General features: G+C 54.4%; 5 protein-coding genes across 5 annotated transcripts; 3 read left to right on the forward strand and 2 right to left on the reverse strand.

Annotated features, from left to right (window-relative positions):
- Positions 1-551: 551 nt before the first annotated feature.
- E0L32_010032 (uncharacterized protein) lies at positions 552-4,726 on the reverse strand (the record flags this gene model as incomplete). The annotated part of the gene is made up of 6 exons (XM_031132605.1): positions 552-2,237; positions 2,425-2,434; positions 3,122-3,299; positions 3,355-4,197; positions 4,259-4,280; positions 4,340-4,726. The coding sequence occupies 6 exons, from the start codon at positions 4,724-4,726 to the stop codon at positions 552-554; spliced, it is 3,126 nt and encodes a 1,041-aa protein (XP_030990256.1).
- Positions 4,727-5,159: 433 nt separating this feature from the next.
- Positions 5,160-7,667, forward strand: E0L32_010033 (uncharacterized protein; the record flags this gene model as incomplete). The annotated part of the gene is made up of 2 exons (XM_031132606.1): positions 5,160-5,349; positions 5,635-7,667. 2 exons carry the CDS (start codon positions 5,160-5,162, stop codon positions 7,665-7,667), a joined length of 2,223 nt encoding a protein of 740 aa, XP_030990257.1.
- A 542-nt stretch (positions 7,668-8,209) lies between these two features.
- On the forward strand, positions 8,210-9,145 carry E0L32_010034 (uncharacterized protein; the record flags this gene model as incomplete). Its single annotated transcript, XM_031132608.1, has 1 exon — positions 8,210-9,145. One exon carries the CDS (start codon positions 8,210-8,212, stop codon positions 9,143-9,145), a length of 936 nt encoding a protein of 311 aa, XP_030990258.1.
- Positions 9,146-9,395: 250 nt separating this feature from the next.
- Positions 9,396-10,877, reverse strand: E0L32_010035 (uncharacterized protein; the record flags this gene model as incomplete). Its single annotated transcript, XM_031132609.1, has 1 exon — positions 9,396-10,877. The coding sequence occupies one exon, from the start codon at positions 10,875-10,877 to the stop codon at positions 9,396-9,398; it is 1,482 nt and encodes a 493-aa protein (XP_030990259.1).
- A 593-nt stretch (positions 10,878-11,470) lies between these two features.
- On the forward strand, positions 11,471-12,466 carry E0L32_010036 (uncharacterized protein; the record flags this gene model as incomplete). Its single annotated transcript, XM_031132610.1, has 2 exons — positions 11,471-11,528; positions 11,580-12,466. 2 exons carry the CDS (start codon positions 11,471-11,473, stop codon positions 12,464-12,466), a joined length of 945 nt encoding a protein of 314 aa, XP_030990260.1.
- Positions 12,467-12,568: the final 102 nt, after the last annotated feature.

A 12,568-nucleotide genomic window follows, 5' to 3' on the forward strand; every position in this document is an offset into this window, starting at 1 on the left:
TAGCGCTATGGCCCAGCACGATATTACCCGATGATCTGGAAACTCTCGCAGCCGAGATCATCGCCCATCTCTCATACATGCAGCGTGGTGATGCATTGTTCACAGCAACAGCGTGGCCAGCATTTATTGCGGGCTTGGAAACAGCCGATCTTGCCAATCGTGTTTGGGTAACGAGGAGATTCCAAGAGCTTTGGGCAGTGGAGCCTTGGGGCCTTACCAGAGACGCTCTTGGAGTATTGAGAACAATATGGGATGGGAGAAAGAATGAAGAGGGGCGCGAAAGGAACTGGATTGAAGCAATAAAAGATATGGGCAGCGATTGGTTGATAGCATAGCTGGAGGGCGAACATGATCATTGCTTGTTGCAGCGGTGGCGATCTGCCGCCTCCTCATTGTGACTACGCAGGCCTGGTCAATCACCTGGACAACATCCGACCATGAAAGTACCAATGGGAATGGGACAATCGCCAGGCAAGTGCCGCCTGGTACAACCAGTATTGGTAAACAGAGGTCTATCTATGAATCTATGGATAAGTCGATGCGTCTCTCTCTCACCCAGTTAGTTGCCTTCGCTGCTCAGCCATCGCCTCTTCCAGCAGTTCTGCCTTTTCATCCGCGGTCAGATCACTGCTGGCCTTGGGCACCTTTCCCCAGATGGCCAGGATAAGCAAACTTGCGACAGCAGCGCCGACTCCAAACCAGAACGTGTTTTTATAGCTCCTTGCCAGCCCTGCCTCATCAACCGTTGCTGACTGGATAACGTCTGTCAGCGCAAGGACAAAGGCCACACCGAGCTGCAATACAGAGTTGATCACACTTCCAGTCAGCCCCTGCTGCGCTGTTGGAAACGTCGTGGTCACAAAGACCGTCATCAAAATTGTAGATAAGTCAATTCCGACGGTGCTGAGGATGACTGCGGGAAAGACCCATGGCCAATAGCCTCCACCAGGCGGAATTAGAGCTATGAGCAGCTGCGACCCTACTGCACCAAGACCGGAAATGATCAGCAGTAGGCGCCCTGGAACCAGATGCAGGACGAAGCCTTCGATGACGCTGAGAATGAGGCCGGCAAGGCCGAGAGGCACGTACCACGCCACCACCTGCAGCGGGCTGGCAGACATCACGTTCTGGAAGTAAAGCGTGCTGTATACGGAAAAGATGCCCCAAGTGCCGTAGAGAAGGAAGAGGGCGAAAAGAAGAGAGCTCATGCAAGGAGTCGTGAATATCGAGGCCGGCAGGAGCGGTTGAGCCGACACGCGCGTTTCGATGTAGGCTGCAGCAAGGAGTGACGAGACACCAAGTATGAGACAGACTGGGATATACGGTGTTCTCCAGCCTGCGGGGGCGTGTGCTGATTGCAAGATGGAAAAGACGACGAGGATGAGGCCAGAGACAATCGTGACGGCGCCAGGGTAGTCCATCTTGACCTTGCTTGGGGATAGTTCTTTCACATGAGGGCGGGGGATGGACAAGACCGAGGTTGCAAGAGTCAAGGCCGTCAGGAGAGCACCAATCCAGAAGTAGAACCCCCAGCGCATGAACTGGCCCACGACACCTGCCATGAGAATGCCACCAAAGAAACCGAATACCGCAGAGGTGCCGTATACTGCAAAGACGAGGTTCTTTCGCGGCCCAGGACGATACAGCGACCCCATGAGCATAACCCCGGTAGGCAAGGATGCCGCGACTCCCAGCCCTTGCAGAGCGCGGCAGAAGTCGAGCATCAGCGGGTTGACGCTGAACCCGGTGATGATGCTCCAGACAAGAAGCCAGGCAAGGCCCCACATAAAGACAGGATACCCGCCTACCATATCGCCCAGGCGTCCAAAAACGAGCAGGGTGCTGGCGATGACGAGGGAGAAGGCGGTCGCCGGCCACACGCTGGCTGCTTGCGGGATATCGAGCTCTCGGATCAGCGTGGGGAGGATGACGGTGAAGCCCGAGACAAAGTATTCCGTCAGGAACTGGGACATGGAGATGCTGAAGACGAAGACTATCTCGCTCCAGCAGTTCGTGAATAATGGGGGGCGTTCGCGGCCGAGGCGCTCGATTCGTGCTTGGATGGATTCGTCGACTGTGTTTGCAAGTTCGGTAACTGCATGGAGGTTCGGTGAAAGGTTGTCGATTACTAAGGCATCATCAACTCGAGCTGAAGACCGTAGGCCGCAGTTTCTCGATGACATGGTCGACGTTGTGCTGCTGTCCGCTCGCTCAGGTGGTGATGATAGGGACGCTGCCTGTGCCATTGTCATGTACAAGTAGATATCGCCCATATGCTAACGATCGAAGGCTGGAGTCTAAGTTGCCAGGGCTTTTATATCTCCACTGGTTTTCTTTCGGAGAAACTCGTCACCATTTTGCAAATAGGACTACATTTGTAATCAGAGCATCTGAAGATATGAACCGAAAACACCGTTTACTTACAGCCTCAATGCTGATGTTCGTAGTTGAGAGAAAGCGACAGCCATGTACGGAGTTGGACGTGTAAGTGAAAACTACGCTAATGCACGACTTGTGTCTTGGCTGCCTATCTGGGGTTAGCTCTCGCCCTTTAGCAGTGTTAGGTTGAGAATAACTCGTTGTGGAGCGAACTCCCATTGAGCTTTGAGTTGGCAAAACATTCATCCATATCAACTTTAGACACAGACGTACGGGCATACTTTTAATCTTCATCCGTCTGACCCCGGATCTCCTCACTTAAGATCATGTCTACATAACGCTCAATCGTTTTTGATATGTTGAGAATTTTTATCGCGGTCAAGCAAAGATCCTTTAAAGAGAGTAAAAGGGTGAAATTGCCATAGTCCACATCATTTTCACGAGTTCCTCCCTCATAAATCAATGTACGATGCCTAGCTGGTGACGCCAGGAATGTATGTGACATAATGTGAGAGTATCGTATGTTGATATGTTGTTATGCCTCGTGGGTATCCATCCATGTGACATTCTAATGCATCCGACATTCATTTCTCAGTTAGAGTTTTCTCTTTTCTCCCTTGACTCACTGGCTTCTTCGTGTCTTGAGTTCTGAGCTGGTTCATACCGTGGCCCATGCCTTGCCTCATGTCTTGGCTCTGTTCCAGATGTGTGTCTACCCCCTTCACTATCTTGATGATCATACTCGTCAGAGCCGCGCTCCTCGTAGGATCGAGCCATAAAAGCATGCGTATCCGCCGGTGAGAGCGACAGCTTCGAGTACGGAGAAGAGCCGTTCTTCTTGTCCAGCACTACCTTCGCGCTTGACCGCACAACCTTCCATGTCCTGCTCAGCTTCATACTGAGACCGATCTCAGGGCCGTCTAATACACAGATGAGTTAGCAGCCGAGTATCAAAGTTATGCTATCGACACTTACGTATATAAATCGCCGCGATATCGATGACAACCGGCATCCAGGTGGCCAAGGCCAGCACCTGGCCAAATGTCCACGACCCATCCTTGTTGTCTGAGCCAGATCGGGCTGCCATCTCGCTTCGGTAATTGGAAAAGATGCCCAGCATGGTCCACATTACGGCCAGGGAAACAACTCCTGCAAATAGGCGTAAGAACGGACGGATCCGGGTAAATATCCTCCAGGCCTTCCAGTTATCCCTTCTCGCGACAACTCCTCGAGGGACGAAGGAGGCGAGGAAGTAATACAGCCACCAGGCGAGATTCAGGCCCAGAAAGACGTGTGCAGCCGTCAACATGTTGATCAGACGGAGCTTCCTCTCGTCTGAGTCGCACGCCATATTCCACGCGGCCTCGCGCATGTGCACAAAGGCTGCCTGCGCCCCTTGCACCGTATTGGTGTCGTACTGCCACGGGTCGGCGGTGCGGTACTGGACCTCGACGACGATGGCCAGCACAATCACGACGAGCCACAGGAACTGGCGCAGGAACAGCTTGCGGAGGCCGTCGGCGACGGTCTGTAGCACAATGGCAGGGTATATAGAGAACGCAGACATGTAGACGGAGCCCACGAGACTGTAGACTGAGGTGTCACGCTCTGGGTGGCGGATGACAGATGTGTAACGGACGACGGCAGCACCGAGCATGGCCGCGGCGAAGATGAGGGCGGTGTCGAGGAAGGTGTTGATTGAGTCGGTGAAGGAATGGAAGAACAGGAACAGGCCCGAGTTCCGCGATGTCTTTCTCTCTACAGGAGGCAACTTGCCGACGAAGATGATCAGGAAATACATTGTCGACATTGCGGCGGCTTGGAGGTTGTTAGTCTTGCTGGACACGGTTGCAGGACGACAGGGAAGATTGGTACATACCGAGGTAATAGCTAATCATCATCTAGCCATATCTTATTAGCATCTATAGAGATCTAGTTGCACGGGCTGGGGCTCACGTACACCAGCACCAGAGACGTCCGAATCACCCTGCCACTCTAAATTCTTGCATAGAGTATCCTGGCAGTTGTTGAGGGGATATTTCAACATGGCGACCATGACTTTGTCCACGTCGGGCATGACGAACGGCTGCCCATCGGTGAAATTTGCCCAGCTGAGGTACCAAGCTCCAAGTTCGGAATTAGTAGGGGCTGGCCAGTCATACGGAAGCAGTTTGCGCAGGTAGTTCAGCGTGACGAATACGGGGATGTCTTGCAGCAGCTTGAGCCGGTTCATCTGCTGTAGCGTGATCCCAGCCCAGATACTGGCCTCCTTGCAGACGTCGGTCGTGAAGTTGAAGGACGTGAAGGACGGGGCTTGCCATGACACGGTGACCGTCGAATTGCTCATCTTTGGGGTCACAGTCTTGGGTCAGTTCTAATGTTGGCCACACCATTCCAGGTAATACTGGAACAGGTTGACTGCCGCTGAGTCTCGCGTCGAAATTCTGTGGGTAGTATGTATGTATGTGATAGCCGCGAAAGACGAGAGAAGCACCTAGATTGCTTTGGGGAAGAAATGAATGTCGAAAAGAAAATAAGGATTGAGAATCTGTCTTGTTCCGAGACTCAAAAGATCCCTCCCGGTCGGTGCCTTAGTCATAGAGGCAGCATGCTTTGAGCCTCGCTCTGGAGACAACAAACGCAGCCCCAGCCCTATCTGCAAGCACCAGAGTCTTTTATGACATAAAATGCAAGGCGCAGGGTGTTGGCGGCTTGGCATAAGCTGACCATTGCTGATCTTCAACCAGAACCGGAAATAAGAAGTAGACTTAAACTTTAACATGCCTTCCGGCTTTGCCCAGAGCCTGCGACCCCCAGACATCACAGGGCAGAATGATGTCACTCAATCTGGCAATGCGGGTCTCCATGCGCAAGTGTTTGCTGGCAAGACATTGTTTGGCGCGACGGAGTGCTCGAATCGACATTCCGGACCATTAACTTGTGTAGGAGCTGAAGAAGGATACGAAAAGAGTAAGTGTTCCCGAGACGCGTCGAGGAGAGATTATGTCATCGACCCCGCAATCCGTGATCCTGGGTCCAATCCCGAGATCCCCATCTTCGTTTCACCTCCACTGAGATATCGCTGCCTCTGGCATCAAAGCTGCAGCTGATGGATGCGTGTTCAACTGCTCTGATTGTTCACACTCTGTGATTGGCTAGGCTTTGAGCTGAATCAACTTTCTTGAATCCCTGCCAAGTATGCCTATCAAGAGTTGTTGACCATCAAATGGTGCACCTTCTGCTCCATGTTCCAAGTCGACTTCACGACGGTCGTCCACCGTATTAACACATGGCTGTCGCTTCCAGCGGCTGACCGCCTTCTCCCAAGTCCCAAGCAAGCATTATACCATACATACGCTCTGTTACGTGCCACCCTTCTCATTTCCGGCTCCCCGAGCCTGCCGCCGACTCCTCCCGGAGGTTCGATACGGCATATCGAAAGGAACACTTGGCAAGTCAGTGCTCCGGCCGGGTCACCATATTTCACACTCAGCTTTCCCAATGGCACCACTTTTGTGCTTGACGGAACCGACGGCCAACATGTCCTGCCTAGCGATCTCACATCCGGCCCAGTCCACGGCAGTGGCCGGGCCTGGTGGCTGCCGGCTTCCCCATTCTCGCCGCAGTCAGCTTACATGGTCATTGCAGATGGCGACGTGACGTCTTCTTGCACTGGAAAGCACAATCCGTCATGCCGGGTTACAGTGCAAGCTTCAAGTGCAAATATCACTGCGTACCGGGCTCGTCCCCACGCTGATATCCACGGCGATGAGTTTGATCTCGACTTCCCTGGCGCCGAGGGCCTGGCGGATGCCCTGGCAGGCTTCTACTGGGGTACCATGCTGCCCTCTGTTATCGAACGGACACGTGCCAAGGACTACCCGGACGCGGAAGGATATATCATCAGCACTCTGGCAGACAGATATGTTGGCACCTATCCCGACGTCGACCACGAGTTCCAAATCAAGGGCCGTGTTGCATGGGGCGGAGACCTCGATCTAGCCGTTGTGCGAAGGATGATCGAGCTCGAACTGAGACTGATGCGGGAAGACTACTGCGGCCTGTGGCGCGCACCCTGTGCGGTGCAGCCTTCCGGGGAGCGAGAGTATAACGTACGACGGAATAGTGAGGACGGCGAGACCAATGCCGTCATGTTTCTTGTCTCCGGGAATGTCGAGATGATTGAGTCGGTATGGCTTTATGTTGCTCGGACCAAAGACCTGGAGTGGCTGCGGCTTCACTTGGACGACATTGAGATGGGCGCCTGGAGCGTGGAGCAGCACATCGATCCTCTTGGGCGGCTCTGGAGTGACGTGTACTATGAAGACCAGGTCATCAAGGATGGACGAGAGACTATGTCTGCCGCTCTTGCAGCACGCGCATTTGGTCTGCTTGCCGAGTTGGAGCTCGTTCTTGGCCGCGATGATGCTGCACAGCGCTACGTCAAACTCCAGCAGCGTCTTGCACAGGCAGTCAGCAGGCCTTTGCCTCAAGGTTACTGGGACGCGGCACAAAGCCGTTTTGTCGATTGGGTCGATCGGACGGGGTGGGCACACGACCATATTCACCTTCTAGCCAATATTCTCCCGGTTATGCTGAACATGACGACACGGGCGCAGACTGACAGCATCGAATCACTCATTGCGGCAGAGCTGGATGAGTTTCAACGTTTTCCGACCTTCTTGTCAGCACGCATCGCCGACTACAACAGCAGCGAGATTGGCGATGGCGGGCCCTACGACCTCTGCGCTGCCGGACGCTACTGGCACTGGGACGCTGCGTACTGGGCGTGGCGAGGCAATGGCGACATGCTGCTCGAGCAGCTGCACAAGGTGGCCAGCATGGGTGCTACGGACGACTACATCATGGGCGAGCGGTACGATATGGACTATGTGTACTACATTGACGGCAAGCCGTGGCATGGAGCGGCGCATTACTACGAGTATCCCTGCGTCTACTCGTGGGTGCTATTCCATGACCTTGTCGGTGTGCAGCCTTCACTCACAGCAGACGTGCGCCTGAAGCCGATGCTGGTAGGTGGCGGCTCGGTGACGCTCAAGCAGGCGGCATATCAGTTGAGGTACCAATTCGAGCCTCGGAACCACTCATTCACATTGCAAAATCTAGCTAGCAAGTCTAGGACATTCGAGCTGGACCTATCGGCATTGCTTGGCAAGCATATATTGGGTCTAGACCTAGGAGCTGAGTTTATGGCTCTGAGTGATCAGCCGTTTGAACTGGGGCCGGGGGAGGAAGCACGACTTCAGAAGCTTGATAGTTTACCGTAGGTAGTCAAATGAATGGCTTGCAACTCCGACCTTGGGACTTATCTGCAATTTCTGAAAGATGCCTACCAATGTCTCCAAGCAATATCATATTCATCCGTGTAGCATGTGAGGAACTCGCACCGCGCGGACAACACACTAGCGGAAGTCTATCCGATGAGCGGCCTCTAGCGTTCAATCTTGATGGAGGGTGGGCATATGAACTAAACCGCGGGGAACAGATCGATCAGTGGATCCGAGTCCGTGGAGGTGCAAATTTGAAAACCTTCAAACAATACCGACGGGACTATGCCCGCCATACCGGGACCGGGGCCCCGGATCAAGACAGTGACGAGCTCGATCGCGCGGGGAAGGATTGTGGAGAAGCAGTTTGAATGACCTTATGCTCATGAGATCTCTATAACAAAGACGGGGCTTGATGAGGTCTGTTCAGAGCATCTAGGTTCGATTCTCCCTTGCCATCATCTCCTACCCTCTCTGTTCGCAACAAGTATTATCTAGAGATCTGGAGGCACCCAGAATCTCCTTTTCAATTCCTTATCAATATGGCCTCCAACGGAACACCTCACCCCAAGGAGCTGGCTCACAAACCCCTGGCTGATGGAATGTACTTTGGCGAGTCACCTCGGTACCACGATGGCCAGCTCTACATCAGCGACATGACCGGCAGGACGATCTACACCATCGACGCCGCCACGGGCCAAAAGTCTGTCCTCGTCGAGGTCGAGAACCAGCCCAACGGGATGTGCTTCACTGACGACGGCGCGCTCATCTACTCGTCCATGTTTGACGCCAAGCTCTACCGCTACAAGGACGGCGAGCACGCCCTCTACTCGGACATGTCGGCCGTCATGACGGGCTACTGCGGCGACATGGCCATCGACGCCGCGGGCCGCGTCTACATGGACGACACGGGCGCGCGCGTCCTGCACGGCGAGCCGCCCAAGCCGGGCCGCATGCTGCTCGTGGGCACGGACGGCAAGGTCTCCATCGCGGCGGACAGCATCATCTTCCCCAACGCGTGCATGATCTCGCCCGACGGCCGCGCGCTGTACGTCGGCGAGACGTTTGGCTGCGGCCTCCTGCGGTACGACATCGACCCGGCCACGGGCGCGCTGAGCAACCGGCAGCAGGCCTGGGCGCCGTCCGCGTTGACGGGCAAGACGGACGACGACCCGCGCGTCAGCATGATTGGTATCGACGGCGGGTGCATGGATGCCGAAGGAGGGTTATGGCTGAGCATGCTGGGTCTCGAGCAGTGGGTGCGACTCGACCCCCAGGGCAATGTGACGCACCGGATCAGGACTGAGGGGCATGCGACGGCGTGTTCGCTCGGCGGCGAGGACGGCAAGACCCTCTTCCTCGTGACCAACTGGGTTCCGGAGGGGGAGAACTTGTTCAAGGCCATGGTGGCGAAGAGGACTCGGTGTACTGTCAGCACGGCCCGCGTGGAGATTGGTCGCGGTGCGGCGCGGCCTTGAGGGGCATATATTATACAACGTAATAGCAATGAACAACTGTCCGTTCTAAGCCTGTATGATAGTGAATGACTGATTGTGCTATGTTGGGAAAATTTTAAATGGGGTAACGAAAGAGTGTTGTTGACATCAAACTTTTCTTTGTGATACTCTCTCTACATTGCATTCTGCTATCGAAGCGGTTACATGTCTACTCTGACTCTAGGTGCACACCGATCTCCTCTTTAATCATCCAACCGTGGCTTAAACCCCTTTACTCTTGAGCATATGTGAACTCCAACCCCGTCGTGATACTTCCGTACTTGGCTCGGCACAAGTCCCAGAAATAGTTTGTCCTGCCCTTCCACGGGCCAGAGTCGCCGCATTTTGGCAAGTCGCTTGCAGCCTCCTTAACATATGTCGACTCCAGGTTCCATATCGGGACGGGCCGAATGGAAGAAGGGTTGCGCAGCTTCGGCGTGGCGCTGCTCAAACCCTTCTTCTCCATGTGTTGGAGCACCCGGCATACAATGTGGGCGGTAGCCTCTGCACCAAGAGTCCAGGATGCGTTGACATAACCCAGGATAAAAGCCAAGTTGGGAACGTCTTGCAACATGGCGGTGCGCCAAGCATAGCGGTTGGCCAAGTCGATCTGCTCGCCATCCACACTCACTTTGATGTGGCCGCCAAGAGCAAGTTTGAGGCCGGTGGCAGTAACGACGATATCAGCCTCAAGCTTCTGTCCAGACTGCAGTATTATAGCATGTTCTGTGACCGTCTCGACGTGTCCAGTCTCGACTGCCGCCTTGCCCTCACGCATGCTCTCGAAAAAGTCGCCATTTGGTGTAAAGCACAGGCGTTGATCCCAGGGTTGGTAGCGCGGCCGGAAGTGGGGATCAAGCGGGATACTCTTAGGAAGCTGTTCCGCCACCATGCCCTCGAGCTTCGACCTCGCCTTCCCAGGGAAGGCTCGGCACAAGTAGAATATCATGGCAGTCATCCACATAAAGGACCATCGGCTAAGTCGTAGGGCCCATGACTTTGGTAGCACCCTGTAGGTCCACGAGTTTCCAACAGTGTTGTCTGTGGACAGGATGTACGTCGGACTCCTCTGTAGCATCGTGACATGCCCAGCCTTCTTGGCGACATTGGGGAGGAGTGTGATCGCAGTGGCTCCACTGCCGATGATGACGACTTTCTTCCCAGTGTATTCTAGGTCCTCGGGCCAAAATTGTGGGTGGACAATCTGGCCTTTGAAGTTCTCGTAAAGCCCTGGGATCTGGGGCTTCAGGGGCTCCTTGTAGTCGTAGTACCCGCTACCCAGTACCAGGAAACGGGCACGGACTGTTGTTTGGCTATTTTGGCTGGTTCTCACAACCATATTCCACGCTTGGTCTTCGGAGGACCAGTTGGCAGAGTCGACACGATGTCCAAACTTGATATGAGGGAGGATGCAATCCTCCTCGGCGGCTTCGTGAAGGTAGCGAGCGATAGACGCTCCATCAGCGATGGCTCGTTTCTCGACCCAGAGCTTCCATTCAAACCCAAAGGTTTGCAAGTCGGTATCAGAACGGATCCCGGGATATCTAAAGAGATCCCAAGTACCGCCAATCTTGTCCCGGGCCTCAAAGATTGCGTAGTTTAGATTTGGTAGCTGGGTCCGGATGTGGTGGGCGGTGTTGATGCCCGAGATGCCGGCACCCACGATGACAACATCGTACAGATCGGCGACTTGTGCCTGGACCTTCTCTGTCATTGTGATAAGGAAACAGTTGCTGATATGAAGATTTAGGAATGATTTTGTAATAATGATTCACTTCATCTTCAAGATACATAAAGTGAATTGAGAGTTGGGAGGCTTTTCTTTGAGATTGTCCCTGTTGCCCCGGACACATGGATGCCAGTCTCATCACAATTGTTCCACAATGTCACGGGCCTTGATCCGTAATGACCTACCATAGGTGAGTGCCATCTCATCAGGTTTTCTGCACGTTCTGGCAGGGCTTTGTGCACCCTTGCCCGAGTGCGGATGAACATCCGCAACTGCTTGGAGAGCTTTCCGGGGCCCATGGCAAGGCTCCACAACGGCACCCCCAGGATCCGGACAGCTTCCCCAGATGGAGAATGACACTAGCGGGGGAAGCCATGGAGACGAGGCATGATCCAGTGTGGTGGAATGGCTTCCGTATGCGGAACAAGTTTGGTGATGGCGCAAATTGTCGGAATTCGTTGACTACAAAATAGGAGCATCATGGGATGAATTGAAGTCTGGTTCAGCTCCTCAAATCATTATTCTCGCCAATTTCTCACTAACCACACATATCTGCAACATATTCCCACACCGCAAGAATGGCTCCTGATAGAATTGACGTGCACCACCACTTTGTGCCCGACTTCTACCGCGAGGGTTGGTCCGAACTTGACTGCTACATTGACAGGCAAAGCTAACAGTTTGTAGCCGTTCTTACTTCAGGCGGAGACCCTTCGGGCTGGGAGGTCCCGAAATGGAGCCCTGAGACCGACGATGCCGTCCACAAGAAATTTGGCATTGCCACGACGGTCCTGTCCCTGACGGCTCCTGGTGCCTGCATCCTCAAGGACCCGCAGGCCGCTGCAGACCTGGCTCGCAAGACAAACGAGTATGCCGTCAAGCTGAGGGACGAGAACCCGAAGAAGTACGGCTTCTTGGCCGCACTGCCAAACCTGCTGGACAAGGAGCTGGCGCTCAAGGAGATCGCCTACGCCTATGACGTGCTCAAGGCGGACGGCGTCACCCTCTTCACCAGGTACGGCAAGGACAACCACTACTTGGGCCACCCAGATTTTAAGGACATCTGGGCCGAGCTCAACCGCCGCTCGGCCGTCATCCTGGTGCACCCTACCCACCCGGTCGACACCAGCCAGGTCAGCAACCTCCCGCAGCCAGTGATCCGGTACCCCTTTGAGACGACCACCACGGCCCTCGACATGCTGCACAACAAGACGGTGCGCAACAACCCGAACTGCAAGATCATCCTGTCCCACGCCGGCGGCACCCTGCCTTTCCTCATCGGCCGCCCTGCCAGTATCCTGCCCAAGGGCAAGGAGGAGCTCGACGCCTTCTGGGACGACGCTCGCAACTTCTACTACGACACTGCTGTCGCGGGCACCGAGAACGTCCTCAAGATTCTCGAGACGTTCGCTAAGCCGGGGCACATTCTCTACGGTAGCGATGCACCGTACGCCCACGATGGTATCATTGAGTTTCACACTACAAGGCTTGACGAGTACAAGTTTCAGGACCCTGACATGCTGAGGAAGATCAACAGGGAGAATGCGCTGGCTCTGTTCCCTAAGCTCAAGTAGATATGATAGATGTAGCTGTCCCGGTAGTAATATGATACGAGTATCAATGAACACCTTTACCTGCTTTAAGCCCGCTCTGTCCCATGATCTAGGATAGCACCG

This window comes from Thyridium curvatum (genome assembly GCF_004353045.1).
Source record: "Thyridium curvatum strain D216 chromosome Unknown NODE_77_length_194619_cov_74.347017, whole genome shotgun sequence".
Taxonomy (NCBI): domain Eukaryota; kingdom Fungi; phylum Ascomycota; class Sordariomycetes; order Thyridiales; family Thyridiaceae; genus Thyridium; species Thyridium curvatum.